The sequence below is a fragment of the Puma concolor genome, chromosome B1 (genome assembly GCF_028749965.1).
Source record: "Puma concolor isolate L17-30 chromosome B1, mPumCon1.1.hap2, whole genome shotgun sequence".
NCBI lineage: Eukaryota > Metazoa > Chordata > Mammalia > Carnivora > Felidae > Puma > Puma concolor.
The window spans coordinates 121,039,185-121,053,134 of record NC_141670.1 but is presented as its reverse complement, the minus strand read 5'-3'; the positions used below and the strand labels follow the sequence as shown (position 1 = coordinate 121,053,134).

The 13,950-nt window shown below is 38.9% G+C and overlaps 1 protein-coding gene across 3 annotated transcripts in view; it reads left to right on the top strand.

The window, feature by feature from the left end:
• NFKB1 (nuclear factor kappa B subunit 1) overlaps positions 1 to 13,950 on the top strand; it is a 119,371-nt gene that overhangs the window by 11,954 nt on the left and 93,467 nt on the right. For all 3 annotated transcript variants that reach the window (XM_025921381.2, XM_025921380.2, XM_086704500.1), the window contains one exon: positions 12,924 to 12,969. In XM_025921381.2, coding sequence (XP_025777166.1) covers positions 12,931 to 12,969 — 39 coding nt within the window. In that variant the 5' untranslated portion in view covers positions 12,924 to 12,930. Of the gene's footprint in view, positions 1 to 12,923; positions 12,970 to 13,950 lie in introns of those variants that run through there.

Below are 13,950 nucleotides of genomic sequence, written 5' to 3'. Positions count from 1 at the left end.
GAACACATTGGAATGCATTCTGATCTTTCTAAGAAAATCCCTGTCCTCCATGGTTACGGAAGACACGATAGAGCAAGAATTTAGATGCTTCTCTCACAGAGTGAAACAGATTATATTTACTATGGTTTATTGATTCTAAGAGGTGCTTTTCTCCCCCCCAGTTTAGCATCTTGACTTAATTATATGTATTTGAGGATTTTCTAGATATCTTTCTGTCATTGGTTTCTAACTGAATTTTATTATGCTTAGATAACCTATCTGTATGCTTTCACTTCTTTACAATTTATTGAGTCTTGTTTTATGGTCCAGCATATGGTCTGTCTTTGTGACTGTTTCATGTACACTTGAAAAGAATGTGTCTTCCACACTCATTGGTGGAGTGTTCTCAGTTCTAATGCATAGAACTAAGTGCTTTTCAAAATCAAAGCATTTAGTTTTATTAATGATGTTGTTCTAAATTTTCTGTATCTTTACTGATGTTCTGTTGATTTGGTTTCATCATTTACTGAGAGAGGAGTGTTACAGATCTTTACTATAATTATAGATATTTCTGTTTCTTCCTTTAGTTCTGCCACTTTTTGCTTCTTGTATTTTGAAACTCTGTTAATATGTGCATACACATTAAGATCATTATTTCTCTGTCATGAATTAACCCTTTTATTCTTAAGAAATGTTTCTCTTCACCCCTGGTAATATTTCTTCTCCTGAGGTCTACTGTATGTGATATTTTAGTATACCCTGATTTTTTATGTTTAGTATTTCCATGGTATAACTGGCATAACTTTCCATCCTGATACTTTTAAACTATTTGAGTCTTTTATATTAAAGTGTAATTCCTATGAAACGCGTAGGCTTGGGTCTTGCTTTTTTTGTCCAGTCTGACTTACCTTTACTTTTCTTTGGGTTCATTTAGTTCATTTCCATTTAATGTTATTATTGTTGTGGTTGGGTTTAAGCTGCCATCTTGGTAGTTGTTAACTGTTTGTGCCATCTGCTCTTTATTCATTTCTTCCTCTTTTCTGGCCATCTTTGAATAAGTTTAGTTCTTACTTGTTTATTTATTTTTAAGTAGGTTTCACACCCAGCATGGAGCCCAATGTGGGGCTTGAACTCATGACCCTGAGATCAAGACCTGAGCTGAGATCAAGAGTTGGACGTTCAACTGAATGAGTCTCCCAGGCACCCCAGTCAAGTTTAGTTTTTAAATTCCATTTCATCTCCTTCATTGGCTATACTTTAAACTGGTTACCTTAGGGATTACAATATGCATCCTTGAATCTACCATAAATTAATGCAATAACATTCCTTACATATAATTTCTTACATATAATGTGAGAACTTGACAATGGTATACTTCCATTTGTCCTTTTCCCTTCCTCTGTGCTATTTTTGTTGTGCATTTTACTTCTGCATATGCTATAAACCCCAAAATATGTTGTATTTTTTTAATAACATATGAAAAAAAGCCTTATACTTACACACATTTTCATCATCTTTGGCATTTTTCATTCTTTCATGTAGATACAAGTTTCTGTCTGGTATCATTTTCCTTCAGCATGAAAAACTTTCTTTAACATGCAGCAGGCCTATTGATCATGCAATTCTCTCAGCTGTTGTTTATTTGAAAAATGTCAATTTCACCTTAATTTTTAAAGGGTATTTTTGCTGAGTATAGAACTGTACACTAAACTTTGTCTTTCAGCACTTCCATCATTTTTGATGAGAAGTCAGCCATCATGCTTATCATTATTCTCCCTTGTCCTTGGATGCTTTTAGTATTGTTTTCTTTAGCATTACTTTAGCATAGAATAAAAATATCTTTATTTTATTTTAGAGAGAGAGCATATGAGCAAGGTAGAGGGGCAGAGGAAGAAAAATAGAATCTTAGGTAGACTCCACGCTCAGCGTGGAGCCTGACTCAGGGCTGGATCCCACGACCCTGGGATCATGACCTGAGCTGAAATCGAGAGTTGGACGCGCAACCAACTGAGCCACCCAGAAGCCCCATCTTTTGTATTAATTTTTATCAGTTTAGTTGTGATATGACTAAGCATGTTTTTATTTGTGTTTATCCAACATGGGGATCTTTGAGATTCTTGGATCTATGGGTTGATTTTTTTTTTTTTTTAATCATATTTGTGAGGGCTACTGGGTGGATCAGTTGCTTAAACATCTGACTTGATTTCTGCTCAGGTCATGATCTCACAGTTTGTAAGTTTGAGCCCCACATCGGGCTTGGTGCTGACAGTGTGGAGCTTGCTTGGGATTCTCTCTCTCCCTCTCTCTCTCTGCCCCTCCCCTGCTTGTGTTCTCTCTCTCTCAAAATAAATAAATAAACTTAAAAAATTATTTTTAAATCATGTTTGGAAAATTCTTGGCCATTTCTTCAAATATTTTTTCTTCTCTCTCTTTCTAGGGCTCTAAATTACGCATATGTAAGACCACCTGATACTGTCTCATAGGTCACTAAAAGTATCTTAATTTCTTTCTGCTTTTAATCTCTGCACTTTAGATAGTTTTTACTGACTATTATTAAAGTTTATTTATCCTTTCTTCTATAGTTTTCAATATGCTGATCAGGTCACCTAGTGAAATCCCATTTTGATCTACAATTTTCCAGGGCCCCTGGGTGGCTCAGTTGGTTAAGTGTCCGACTTCAGCTCAGGTCATGATCTCACAGTTTGTGGGTTCGAGCCCCACATCGGGCTCTGTGCTGACAGCTCGGAGCCTGGAGCCTGCTTCGGATTCTGTGTCTCCTCTCTCTCTGCCCTTCCCCTGCTTGCACTCTGTCTCTGTCTCTGTCTCTGTCTCTCTCTCTCTCTCTCTCTCAAAAATAAACACTAAAAAAAAATTTTTAAGTAAATAAAATTTTCCGTGGTTCTTTTTCTTTTTTATTTCAATTTATCTTCCAGGATTCCCGATCCATATATTATATTCATCTTTTCCTTTATATTTTTGGACATATTGCTATTAATGGTTTTAAAGTCACTGGTTGCTAATTCCACAATTTGTGTCATTGTTTTCTTTTGAGTCATATTTTCCTACTTCTTCATATGTTTTGTCCTTTTTTATTGTCCATTGTGGGTACTACATTGTAGAGAGTATGTAGTTTGGTCTTCCTTTCAAGAGTGTTAAGGTTTTTTTTGGTAATAGGCAATAAATTTACTGGTGAATCACCTGTTTTTAAAAAGATGAGTTTAGAGTAGCCTTTATTCTTGGGTATGTTCTTTATTCCAATAGTATGATCTTTCTGGGGTCAAACCTGAATCCTCAGATTGTTCAGTGATATCTCTTCATCCTGGATAATTGGAACTTCAATGTCTCTTATAGGTTCTCAAAACTTCTGGAACCTCCATTTAGCTCTTAGATCCCTGACATCTATCTTTTTCCAGTAGGCTTTGCAGAGTCTGGTTCTGCACTAATACAGCGTAATATTTATTGATTGACCAGAGGTGACCCCTATGCATATTTCTGAGCCTTTTTTTCTGTGGAAATTCCTCATTTCTGATGCTCTGCCCAGAGAGATTGCTGTTCTGTTTGGACTCTACTTCCTTGTGTCATGGTTTGGAACATACTCAGTCAAACAGTGAATTCGGGGGTGCCTGGGTGGCTCAGTCGGTTAAGCGGCCGACTTCGGCTCAGGTCATGATCTTGCGGTCCGTGAGTTCGAGCCCCACGTCGGGCTCTGTGCTGACCGCTCAGAGCCCGGAGCCTGTTTCAGATTTTGTGTCTCCCTCTCTCTCTGACCCTCCCCCGTTCATGCTCTGTCTCTCTCTGTCTCAAAATAAATTAAAAAAAAGTTTAAAAAAAATTTTTTTTAAAGTGAATTCGGAGCTCACCTCAAGTGTTTCCATTCTCTTGTGGTGTATAGCCCAATGCTGTGTCTTGTCCAGTGTCTTCCATTATTGCTGCAAGTATTTTGTATAGTTTTACAGTTGAGTAGGGCAAGCTCAGTAATTGTTACCCTGACATGACTGAAACCAGAAGTCCACATTTTGACAAATCTGAAATTGCAGTGTTTTCTACCATTTATATAATACTAATTTTTAAAAAGTACTTAGGGGGCGCCTGGGTGGCTTGGTCGGTTGAGGGTCCAACTTCGGCTCAGGTCATGATCTCACGGTTCGTGGGTTCGAGCCCTGCATCAGGCTCTGTGCTGACAGCTCAGAGCCTGGAGCCTGTTTCAGATTCTGTGTCTCCCTCTCTCTCTGCCCCTCCCCTGTTCATGCTCTGTCTCTCTCTGTCTCAAAAATAAATAAACGTTAAAAAAAAAATTTTTTTTAAGTACTTAGTATTACTAATTTGGTGATACAAAGAAGTAAAGCCCGCGTGTCTGCTTTTTAGGCATTTATATCCACTTAAGAAGATTATATATATGTATGTATAGTTAAATTGCAGTAGAACAGTATGTTATCAAGGGTAAAATCACCAGTACACATAAGTGTGATAGCCCTTATGTGGACAACATACCTATAGGTTACAGAGAAAATACAGAGTTTCGGGGCAGAGGTCAGATTTGAGTAGAGGCTTAAGGAGTAGGTGATATTTAAGTTGGGAAGATGGCATTTCAGGATGCAAGGCTACTGTGAAACAAAATACAAGGTGGCAATGAGCAAGCCATTTTTGAATGATCAATCTGCCTATAATAAAGGGTTTGGGTTAGGACATAGTAATAGGTGATGTTTGTAATATGATTTAATGTAATATAATAAGCTGAGTGTTTGAGGGCTTTTGACTTTATCTTGTAAGTAATATGGAAATAATATGAAAGGTGCTTAAGGAAGAAGAAACACCACAATAAGGGAGAATCATAGGGAGACTACTACTGTCATTCAGAAGTGAGGCAGTGAAAGTTCAAGTAGGGTACAACAGTGGGAATGGATAGGAGGGGCAGATACAAGAAATTACACAAGGAAGAAATCAGCAGAAATCAGTTATTGATGGAGTATGTGTGAGATAAGGAGAAGGAAAGGAGGAAATGGTGACTGTGTATCTGAGAAAATGATATACTGGCAGAAATTGGAAAGTCAAGAACAGGGCCATTGCTGCAGGAATAATTAATTTGATTTTAGATATTAGAGAGTTGATAGTATTAAAAGATTGTAATTCGTTTTTGGGGAGCCTGGGTGGCGCAGTTGGTTAAGCATCTGGCTCTTGATCTCAGCTCAGGTCATGATCTCATAGTTTCGAGCCCCCCATTGGGCTCTTGTGCTAATGGTGCAGAGCCCTCTTGGGATTCTGTGTCTCCTTCTCTTTGCCCCTCCTCAGTTTGTGCGCTCTCTCTCTCTCTCAAAATAAATAAACTTAAAAAAAAACTTTAAAATACTATAATTTGTTTGGTTTTTTTTTAATTTTTTTTTTTCAACGTTTATTTATTTTTGGGACAGAGAGAGACAGAGCATGAACGGGGGAGGGGCAGAGAGAGAGAGGGAGACACAGAATCGGAAACAGGCTCCAGGCTCTGAGCCATCAGCCCAGAGCCCGATGCGGGGCTCGAACTCACGGACCGCGAGATCGTGACCTGGCTGAAGTCGGACGCTTAACCGACTGCGCCACCCAGGCGCCCCTATAATTTGTTTTTTAATCGTATCACTGTTTAAAGCTAGCAGCCATGTATTAATATTTACATTTTGTAGGTTTTAACAGTACTAATTTTATTTATGTTTACATCACAGTATTTTTGGCTAATGTACTTGTTTCCTTTGTGTTGGGAACTGAATAAGCAAATACAGTAAAAATGAGTACAAATTTGGGGTGGGGGGGGAGTTGTGAATAGGACCCTAACAAAGAAAATGTAATTACTGAATTACCACAATGACTAACCCATGCCATACACACCCTCCATTTCCCATGACACTTACCATGTTGCATTGGTTTTCCTTATTTGTCTTTCTACTTACTAAGCTGTCACATTAGTTGGCTTTTGCTGTATAAAAAATTACCACAAAGCTAATTAAAACACAAACATTTGTTATTTCTCTCAATTTGGTGGGCTCTGTGGGTCATCTGGTCTGGGCTGGCTCTGCTGCCCTCTGAAGTCTTCTGGTTGCTCATCTGATGCTGTTTGGTCTAGGGGTGCCTCAACCTGGACTGTGCCTCCCTGCCCCACACGATCTCTCATCCTCCAGTGGCGAGCTCAGGCTTGTTCCCTTGGCAGCAGTGTTCCACGAGAGCAAGAATGGTTGTTGCAAGTCTTATTGAAGCTTGCATTTAAAATTCACGCTTCTTTCTCATTCTGTTGTACAGACGCAAGTAACAGGCCTGCCAGGATTCAAGGGATGGAGAAATCGATTTTACCTTTTGTTGGGTAGAGTTGCAAAGAATGTTGGATCATTGTTTTCAGTCTACCACAACTGTAGGCTCTGGGAGTACACTCTTGTATATTTTGCTGTTTTTGGTAACTGACACATAGGAAGCCTAAATATTTTTTTAATGAATGACTAAATTAATGAAGGGAGCAATGCATTCAAGAAATATTTCAATATACTTTAGTTTAGCTTTGTTTTTTTTTTTTTAATGTTTATTTATTTTGAGAGAGTGAGTGGGGGAGGGTCAGAGAGAGAGGGAGACACAGAATCCAAAGCAGGTTCCAGGCTCCAAGCTGTCAGCACAGAGTCTGACGTGGGGCTCGAACTCACGAGCAGCGAGATCATGACCTGAGCTGAAGTCAGACACTCAGCCGACTGAGCCACCCAGACACGGCTCAGTATACTTTAGTTTTAAAGATATACATACTTTTATCATGTCATTAGTGAATTATGGTGTTTCCTATGGACATATTTCAAAAAGAGAGTCTCTTGATTTTCCTTCTATTCTTTGTAATTGAACAAAGGAGATATTTAAAACAAAACAAAATAAAAAGCAACTACTGCTTGAGGTATTATTGTTTGGCATTTTTACCTTCACATTTGATTATCTCAGGAAGAACTCACTTGAGTGCATTGTCACAGTCCTATTCTGCTTTTCGGGTTCTGCTATGAGTAGACTAGCTCCAAACAGAACATTCAGGAAGCCTGCAGCAAAGTGCTGTATTAAAATGAATAAAATTAGAGGTCAAGGAAAAGATCGCATCTGCCTCTTAGGTAAATGAACACATCATAGTCTGTGGAGTCAAATTAGCTAGCATTACTCTGTCAACCTCAGCAAATGACTTACTGTCTGTAAACCTCAGTTTTCTCATCTGGGACCCTATTTCTCAGGAATATTGTGAAAATTAAGTGAAAAATGTGAAGCACCAGCTATGATTCCTGATTTCTGGGAAGTAATCAATAAAGTTTAGTTCTTTCTACATGTGAACCAAAGTCACATGATGCCTTTCATCAGGGTTTCTCTTTCTTGGTATTATTGACATTGAGGGTCAGATGCTTCTTCATTGTAAAAGGCTGTCCTCTGCATTATGGGATGTTTAGCAACATTTCTAACCTCTACACACTAGACCATCCACCTAGTGTGACAGCTAAAGATGTCTCCAGACATTGCCAAATGTCCCTAGTGGCAAAATGCAAGCATTTTATTCAACAGTGGTAAGGATAGGGTTAAGGAGGGAATGTGGCAGTGTGCCTATAAATGTAGAATAGGAAAGAAAAGTACTTGATTCTTCTCAGACAAGATAGAGTACGTTCGGGGCGGCATGGCCGTAGACATTTGATTCTTCTCAGAATGCCTAAAACCTTCACTGTCTCTATTACTCTTCCTTCCTGTAATTTAATATAAACATATACTTATTATGCTCTAACAAAATGGTTAACATTTACTATGTCCCATTAACTATGTTAATAAGCTTTGCATGAGCTAATAGTTGAATGTTGTGTATGTATCTACCATCTCTGTTAGATTGGCATTCCATTGTGACAGGGACCTCACACCGGCTCCAACCGCAATGTGTTTGTACTTATGAGCTAGCACTTCTGCATTGGTCACATAGTCTCACTGCACTCAAATAAAACAATCCAGAGCTGAAGATGGATGAAGGCATGGAAAAATACGGAAAATGAGTTTATATAAATCTGAATGCGGTAGATTGCAAATACTGGTTTTTTTCAAAAACTTTTAAAAATCAGCTATTCTGAGAAAAGCAAACCCACCATTAACTTTTCTTTCATCATCATTAAGCCGATATCTCACAAGAAAGATGTAAATAAAAAGCCCCTTTAAAGTTAACCTTTTTCTATTATATTTATTATGAGGAGGATTCCAGTAGTGCTTAGAAATTTTTCGCTCATTTATACTTCATGTTTTATTCACTATATGTCATTAATTGTTAAAGATGTCACAGCTAAACTTCATGTTCAGCACAGCGTTTGATTTATCTCTTTTTTTTTTCTTAAAAATGTCTATTTCTAATCAAATAAATGAGTTAGAAAATTAAAACATTAGGAATGTATAACTTAGGGAGCAATAGTCTCCATGTCACTATATATGGATCCAAATTATTCTTTTTAACAGTTACATAATATATAAGGTGTGAGTGTAGCATAATTGTAATTAAACAATCTGCTATCAAAGGACATTTAGATTGTTTCCAGTTTTTTTTGTGTGGCAGTGCATATCCTTGTCCTTATTTATTGATTTATTTTTGCACGCTTACTCATATAATTCTTTAGTACAACTTTCTGGACGTGGAATTACAGAGTCAAAAGATAGTCACAGTTGAATGTTTCACATTGTATGTAGCACACATGTGTGTATGTCTTACAGTACACTTCCTCCAAAAAATTCCTCTAAAGAAAAAAACTCCAGGCATGCATGGGTGGCTCAGTTGGTTAAGCATCTGACTCTTGGTTTCAGCTCAGGTCATGATCTCACAGTTTGTGAGTTCGAGCCCCACACTGGGCTCCAAGTTGACAGCTTGGAGCCTCCTTGGGATTATTTCTTTCTCCCTTTCTCTCTGCCCCTCCCCCGCTTGCTCTCTCTCTTTCTCTCTTTCTCTGTCAAAATAGATAAACCAAAAAAAATGTTTTTTAAAAAGGAAAGAAACTCCAGCATAGCCTTTCTCTGTATCAATTTATCATGCAACAGAAAAATGGTGAAAAGTCACTCTTTTTCTTGTCATTCTTCCTCATACCAGGATAAAGTATTAAAATTACACCTAAGTAGTGTCTGTTATAGCTGAATATAAGCTTAAAAATAGAGACACGGGGCGCCTGGGTGGCGCAGTCGGTTAAGCGTCCGACTTCAGCCAGGTCATGATCTCGCGGTCCGTGAGTTCGAGCCCCGCGTCAGGCTCTGGGCTGATGGCTCAGAGCCTGGAGCCTGTTTCTGATTCTGTGTCTTCCTCTCTCTCTACCCCTCCCCCGTTCATGCTCTGTCTCTCTCTGTCCCAAAAATAAATAAACGTTGAAAAAAAAAAATTAAAAAAAAAAAAAAAAATAGAGACACTATCTTTCTGATTCCCACCCACATCCTCTGAATGGCACCTGAAATTCTGTTTTTCCGACTGCAGATTATGACCCATTAGACGGTCATGAAATCAATGGGTTTGAAAAGTTTTGTTTTTTTCTTTTTATGAAATCTAATAGAATAAAAAGAGTATGTTTTCTTACAGTGGGCCCTCAAAAAATGTGAATATATCTGATCCTAGAAAATGTCTCCGGTTATAAGAAAGGAAGTGGCCTTGGCCTTGCTGCCTTCACTAACAACTCTTTGTGCTGGCCTTTGGTGTCAGTGGTGAGGTTGTCACAGATGTGCAGAAAATAATCCATTAGGCATTTCATGTAGCGCTCGTCACATATTCGGAACATAGCCAGTTATAACATTATGCCTCTCGTGTGAGAAATACACACAATTCCCTGGAGAAGCTGTTTTTATTGCTAGCTAGTTACATTTTCTATTTCTCTTTCCACGGTGTGAAAATTTTCCTGAAAGCCTCAACCATTATAGGAGAGAGATGCAGAGCTTAAGCCCATCTTCTCACCAGTCAACCCAATATCTTCCTTTCTGTTTCAAGGTCCTTCCTCAAAAGCACGGAACTGTGCAAAGGGAAAGTGAGAGGAAGGGCTCAGGGAGTAGGGGGGCAGTAGGGGCTTTCCCTGGTCTTTCCTGATCCTTTAGTTCCAAAGACTTATTTGGTATTTCAAAACTTTGTAATAAAACCCTGCTTTTACAATTAATGCAAATAGTACTCAATGATTCATCCTTTCCAAATAATTCTTGGTTTCTTTTGACATTTTATTTTTAAATTATGAATTAACATTGACATCACTGTAGGATTACTATCACCTTAGCTCTTCACAGCGAACTTAACTATCTTACAAAGCTTGTAAAAATTCATATTTTAATCACCACCCGGGTATCTCTTGGGCTGCTGTTGGGCTTTTAAAACTGTGATCTTTTGCCACACATTTGCGCAAAAATCATGGGGACGATGTTGGCAAGAGGACTGTATTTACTTGGGTAGCTTGTCCTGTGCCTACAGGTTAGAGATCTTAATTAAAGTGTTTTTTTTTAATGTTTATTTTTATTTTTGACAGAGAGAAAGAGACAGAGCATGAGTGAGGAAGGGGCAGAGAGAGAGGGAGACACAGAATCAGAAGCAGGCTCCAGGCTTTGAGCTGTCAGCACAGAGCCCGATGCGGGGCTCGAACTCGCAGGCTGCGAGATCATGACCTGAGCTGAAGTCGGACGCTCAACTGACTAAGCCACCCAGGCACCCCTTAATTAAAGTTTTAACTACAGTAATGATCATGATAAGAATGAGTTTTAAAATCAGAGTGAGGGCCACTTGCTACTGAATCTATCCATTCAAAGTTCAGGAAACCATCCACAGATGTATGTACACATCTACACACCCATATATAATCAGAGTAACAGGTACTGAATGGATTCTGTCATTTTAGCAAGCCAACAGTCTCACCTCTGTTTTGAAGACCATGTGCTAAGATTGTTTGAGAGGATTCACGTAGTTAGCTCACCTTAACGGAAAACCTAAAGATAAAAAAAATTGTCTTATTATTTTTCTTGGAAGTTTGGAGTCCTGTAGTGTTCTAAGAATAAGGATTGTTCCCAAGAGTATTATAACTGGTATTAGCACTGTTTTTCAATGTAACACTTATTATTTTATTAGTATTCTTTAAATACCTGAAATTTATTATAGGGATTCTTTTCTTTTAAGTGTTTATTTTTGAGAGAGAGAGAACAAGTGGGGGAGGGACACACACACAGAGAGAGAGAGAGAGAGAGAGAGAGAGAGAGAGATACACAATCCGAAGCAGGCTCCAGGCTCTGAGCTGTCAGCACAGAGCCTGACGCGGGGCTCGAACCCACAAACCGTGAGATCATGACCTGAGCTGAAGTCAGACACTTAACTGACTGAGCCTCCCAGGCACCCCTATAGTGATTCTTGAATATAGATATATGCCTAAGTACATATAAAAATCCAGGCTTACAAAAAGAGTTGTGATTTGTTCTTTCAATAAGCATTTGTTAGCTAACTAACATAACTCCAAGCTCAACAAATTCTACTGTTTTCAAAGGTCCATCCCATCAAAACCTTTCATTTTACATATGAGGAAACAGAGGCCATATATCCAGAGTCACACACCCAGCAGTGGAAGAACTCTGGAATTTTTAATCACTTAATTCCTTTCTATGGTATCAGGGCAATTTTCCTTTTTTAAACTGCTTATCTTAATTGATTACAGTTATTTGTAAATCTTCAGCAGGAAGATTGCATTATAAATCTTTCTTATTTGAGACATATTTCTTTAAAATCTGCATGGAGTTCTTATTCTATAGGATGTAGCCTTTTCCCTTTTGCTGAAGCTGGACACTGCTTTGTATCCCACTAGCAATCCTCACAAGGCTTGTCCACTCCTTATAAGTCACAGAGGTCACTAGCAGGAGAAGATTTCATTGGAAGCCAGGATCCTCTTTGGAGGATTTTGTCCTTACTAGACTGTTAGGTAATGTAGTCATTAGGGTAAAGACTAGACTGTTGTAATGGCGAGACCCCACGATACACGAGGTTAAAGAACAAGGGAATTTATTTCTTTCTACATCACCACCAGCGTCAGCTGCCACTTATCATCATCTATGTGGTAGAGGCTGGGTCTTCTTCACGTCTAGGTCTTATCCAGCAGGAAAGAGAAAAAGAAACAAAACCACGAAGGAAGCATGTCAAGGACCTAGAGCAATAGACCTGGGAATGGCATGCAGTAGTTCCAATGGCCCACCGGTGAGCGTTTCATCAAATGGCCATCCCTAATTCTAAGGAAGTGTGAGGCAGGAGGACCTTCTCGGAGCTTCTTAGCTCAAGCAGCAGGTAGAAAACTTGGACACAGTTCTAGGACCATCACAGAATTCTTGAAAGGTTGGAAAATAATCTGCACAAAGAGCTAAGACTAAATCCTTCAAGTCTAGATGGTGACAAAAAGGAATGACCTAAGAATGTGAGTGTGTGTGATCTTTATGCAGAGGATGGATTGTACCAGACTCTAGGACACTGTTGTGAGCTTGACATAAGGATTTCGGATTGTACATAAGTGTGAATTCCTCGATGGTGCAATTTTCCTGCTGTTAGATTTAGATTCCAAAGAGGAACTACTCTTCTAAGGAAGATGTTCCCCTCCTAAAATCTTTTCAAAAGGATTATGTTTGGTCTTACTGGAATAATAAGGTTTACTCCTGCATGGTGGAATTCTTTTTTTTTTTTTTTTTTTTTTAAGTTTATTTATTTCGAGAGAGACTGTGAATGAGGTTTGGGGGGTGGGGGAGGGAGGGCAGAGAGAGGGAGAGACAGAATCCCAAGCAGGCTCTGTGCTATGAAGGCAGAGCCTGACAAGGGGCTCCATCTCACGAACCATGAGATTGTGAGCCCAGATCAAGAGTCCGACGCTTAACCAACTGAGCCACCCAGGCGCCCCCTACCTGATGGAATTCTTAAGTGTCATTCCATTCTTATAGTTTTGTTTTGTTTTGATATATAGCTCCAGAATGGCAGAAGACGATTCATATTTGGGAGCACATGAACAAGTGAGTATTATAATTTAACTGATAATTTTTAAGAAACGTAATCATATTTTAAAATATATAGAAACAGCCACCATATTTATCAGGAAAACTCTAAAATTGGTAAAAATTTATTTTAAATTGTCTTTGCAGTTTCCTTGTCCCTACATGTAAGGTCAGAGAGGACATGCCATAGAAAATAAGTAACTGAAACCCTTTCATCACACATACTGTTGCATAAAAATTATATATCTACAGATCAAATGATAACTACCATATTAATTTCCTAGGGCTACAGTAATAAATTATCACAAACCATGTGGCTTAAAAAAACGGAAATAAATTCTCTCACTGTTCTGGAGGCTAGAATACCAAAATCCAAAATCAACATGATGACAGGGTTGGTTCCTTCTGGAAGTTCTGAAGGAGAATCTGTCCCAGGCCTCTCTCCAAGCTTCTGGTGGTCACCAGCAACCCTCGGTGCTCCTTGGCTGTGGCTGCATCATTCCTGCAGACCCGCCTTCTTCCCTGTGTCTCTGTATCCAAGTCTCCCTCTCTCTTCTCTGATGCAGTCACCAGTCATTGGATTTAGGGCCCACCCTTCCGTCTGACCTCATCTTAAGTTGATTACTTCTGCAAAGACTCTATTCCTAAGTAAAGTACACAGGTACTGGGGATTAGAGCTTGAATGTATGTTTTGCGGGGGGAACACAAAGTATTTAAAATTCATCTGATGAGAAGGCAGATTAGTGTAGTGAAAAGACCTTGGCCTTAGAATTCGAGTATCTTTATGTAGGTGCTGGCTGCCACTGAACAAACAGCTCTTTAAACTTGAGGAATCACTTACACCTGCCTCCCCCCAGTCCCACTTTTCTTATTTGCAAAGAAATAAGGAATAGGAATGCTGGCCCCCCCCACTCTAAGGGGTGTTGAAAAGACTGAGTGGGCAATGAATGTGTTTTAGGAACATAAAACTGTTCATTATAATTCTATTTTCAATTAAGG